The 3,486-nt window shown below is 34.3% G+C and overlaps 1 protein-coding gene across 2 annotated transcripts; it reads left to right on the forward strand.

Moving 5' to 3' along the window:
• Positions 1 to 777: 777 nt before the first annotated feature.
• LOC121253260 (protein ELF4-LIKE 4-like) lies at positions 778 to 2,930 on the forward strand. Of its 2 annotated transcripts, none has more exons than XM_041153256.1 (2): positions 778 to 1,022; positions 2,248 to 2,930. In XM_041153256.1, exon 2 carries the CDS (start codon positions 2,289 to 2,291, stop codon positions 2,631 to 2,633), a length of 345 nt encoding a protein of 114 aa, XP_041009190.1. In that variant the 5' UTR covers positions 778 to 1,022; positions 2,248 to 2,288; the 3' UTR covers positions 2,634 to 2,930. The 2 variants fall into 2 exon arrangements, with proteins under 2 accessions (XP_041009190.1, XP_041009192.1); XM_041153258.1 differs by lacking the exon at positions 778 to 1,022 and adding an exon at positions 1,089 to 2,081.
• Positions 2,931 to 3,486: the final 556 nt, after the last annotated feature.

Below are 3,486 nucleotides of genomic sequence, written 5' to 3' on the forward strand. Positions count from 1 at the left end.
TCTCTTTTAAACAAATTTAAAAATCAATATCATAAGAAAGTTGGAATTCAAAATTTTTGGGTAACCTTTTTGAGCCCTATATAGCAAATAAAAAAGATTTTTTTTTTTAATTTTTTTTACATTAGAGACCCGAAATTTATATTGATTACTCAAATAGTCTTTATAGTCACTAATAATTTTTACATAAATTTCAAATTATTAGGCACTCCAACCCCATGATTAAGACACGATACCACAAATAATGCTTCTATTAATACAAAGTCTAAAAAGCAGATGAATTTTTCTTTCAACTTCCATCATAATAACTTTAGGAAAGTACAAAGAATTTTTCCTAAAATAATAATATTTTTTTCTCCCCATTTTGACAACAAAATAAAAGTGATAGAAAGAATGAAAAGAAGAACAAAAAAAACATGATAAAAAAAAAAAAAAAAAAAAAAAAAAAAAAAAAAAAAAAAAAAAAAGGAATGATGGTTGTGGACCTGTGGTGGGTAATGAAACCTTTTTATCACAAAATGTAAGGAAATCCAGGGAGTGGGGTCCTTGTTTTCATGATGACAGATACATCACCAATCACACAAAGCAGGCTTGAGAAGACATGGTTTTGGATCTGAGCAAAAAAAAGACACAAAGCAGTTTTCTTTTTTTTCTTTTTTTTTTTTTTCTCAACTGAATCAAATTAAAAAAAAAATAAAAGAAAATGTTTATAAAATACCAAATAACAGGTGGATATAGATTATAGAATAGAGTTGGAAAATTAAAATTAATTAATAGTATTTAGATGCACAGAACAGAGAGGGGTCCGAGCGTGACTGTCAAATCTAACATATTCTGTCTAAAGACTCTCAGACTTTCTCTATCTAATCTAAAGCTAGCTCTCTCGGAATTCAAGAGACGCTTTGTTTCGGAGATTCGGTTCAATCGGCGGGTCTTTTCTACTGCTCATCCTCCTCCGGAACCTCTCGTCGACTTCTTTCAATCTGTGTCTTGTTTCCAAGAATATAATGTTCCTGATTTTCAAGGTACGACGAAATATCTATTATCTATATAAATATACATCTTCTTTGGAAACCATGTGGGAATAAAAAACAAACCCAGAAATATCTTCTTCCTCTTCTTCTTCTTTCTTCGGTTTTTTGTTCTTTTTCACCGCGTTTTTATTTGGAGTTCTTTTGAGCTCTGAAATTGATAATGGGTTTCGTTGATTTTTCTTCTCCTAAAGCATTGAACTTTTTTTATCCGGTTTCCGTCTTCATGCTTTGAATTTGTTTATGCATTTTTAAAGAATGATTTGCTTTGTAAGATCTGTTAAGGTGATAGTGGGTTTCCAGTTTCCCTGTCTGGATTTTCTTTTTTGTTTGTGGGCATTATATTTATATTAGACTGTCTGGATGTAGTTTTTTTTTTTTTTTTTTTTGGGAGTAAATGTTATTCTTTTCTAGTTCAGTAATTCCTGTTTCTGCACCTGCAAGTTTTCGTGTACGGTTTGAACGTATGAAATTCCCAATTTGGTCCTTGTTTTCCGGTATTCCTGAATTTCAGATAATAGCCGCTTGGGTTATTTAATGAGTCTTTTGTTTCTTTTAAGGTTTTTTCTTTTTTTCGCAACATTTTGGACCATCTCTTTTAAATTTTTGCCTTTTCGATTTTTCCAAGTTTTTTTAAAATTTTCATGAAAGATTAATAATGCTGTCTGTGAAGCAGTACCCCCTCATGGCCTCATCTTCTCTGCATCATTTGACTGAGTTTTTCTTTTAGGTCTTTGAGATTCTTTTTTGGGGTTCTGAGCTTTAGGTGGGTATTTTCTGGGTACATTAAAAAGGTTCCCTTTTACGGAAATGGGATCTGCTTTTTCACATCTCATCATAAATACCAATAACAACTAAATAATAATAATAATAATAATACTGGTAATAACTCTTGGTGATATCTGATCCTCCTCTAAAAAGAACCACCCATAGAGGTCATGATTCCTAGCACAGACCTTGTCTTATGTGCAGAAATGCCTTACAAAAAAAAGCCAAAACTTCTCATGTTTTGTCTGGGTTTGTGGTTTGTGCAACTGTGCAAGGCATGTGCAAGTAGGATTGTAAGAAGATATGATTATGGGTGTTTATAAAAATAAATTCATGTAATTTAAAAAAGACGTTTCTCAGCTTTTGTTCCTTCTGACCTGTTCATCTTATTCAAAGTCTTCTTCTTCATCTAGCCTTTTCTTTTTTTTTTCTTTTTGTGGGTTTGATGCAGGACTGGTTTTGATTTGATAGAATTCTGATTCTTTATAAAGAATGGAGGGTGACACATTCTCAGGACTTGGTAATGGCACCCAGATCGATAGCAAGGTCTTGCATACATTTCAGAAGAACTTTGTTCAAGTCCAGCACATCTTGGATCAGAACAGGCTGCTCATCAATGAGATAAACCAGAATCATGAGTCCAAGATCCCTGACAACCTCAGCAGGAATGTAGGTCTGATCAGGGAGCTCAACAGCAATATCAGGAGGGTCGTTGACCTCTATGCAGACCTCTCTACCTCCTTTACCAAATCCGTGGAGGCTTCCTCTGAGGGGGACTCCAGTGGGGCTTTGAGATCAGATGGCAAAGCTGGGCACAAGCGAAATAGGCCTGCATAGAGAATTCCTTATCAAAATTCTTTTGCATGGTGGAAAACAAGAATTTCACAATTTGTGTTAAGGTGGTAGAGCATGATTAGATTCTGGAACTCTTGTGTCAGTGAACCTGTCCCCGGTTCTTCACTTACATTTCTTATAAAAAAATAATTTCCTGGAAGTTCTACTTCTCCTCATTGTAACTCAGTTTAGCTCTGGATCTAATTGAAAAGTACCAAGCATGTTTGTATCGTCTACTTTCTTATTCTGCTGCTGTTCTTGATAATTAGTAATATAGCTAGTTTTGTTTTTTGGGTTCAACCTGTTGGTTCTTCTCCTCCCAACCCACCCATTTTTCTAGCTTAGGAATTTAACAGAACTGATCTGTTGTTTATATAATCCAACTCTTGTGGAAACAAGGACAATTTCTTGATTTCGTTTTAAAAGATATTTAAGAGCTTTTAGCTTCCAATAACTTTTTCTGTTTGTCAAAAAGGCTGAAATCTAATTTGGATCTCAACAAATTTGCTGTATCATCTCTTTTTCCTGTAACATCACAAACTGCTTTTGATAAAGACTCATCCATTATACCTTCTATACCCTTTTGAAACTCCTCTCAAGCAAGTTTCTTTTAGAGCTTTAGCTCACGAGAACTAAAAGGAAGGGGGTTTCAGGTACTGTTTTCAGACATCTCCCTAGTTGGCAAAGATCTCTTCCCCCCACCCTTGCCAATAAACTGTTCTCATGATTTTCTGTTCAAATTGTATGTGTAGAAGTGAACATGGATACATCTACATCTCTGTGAAGATGCGCTGGAACAATTGAGAGAAAAGCAACTTTAGATAAATCTTTTTAGTTCCCAGTCACCAAGCACCAC

Source organism: Juglans microcarpa x Juglans regia, chromosome 2S, assembly GCF_004785595.1.
Source record: "Juglans microcarpa x Juglans regia isolate MS1-56 chromosome 2S, Jm3101_v1.0, whole genome shotgun sequence".
Classification (NCBI taxonomy): domain Eukaryota; kingdom Viridiplantae; phylum Streptophyta; class Magnoliopsida; order Fagales; family Juglandaceae; genus Juglans; species Juglans microcarpa x Juglans regia.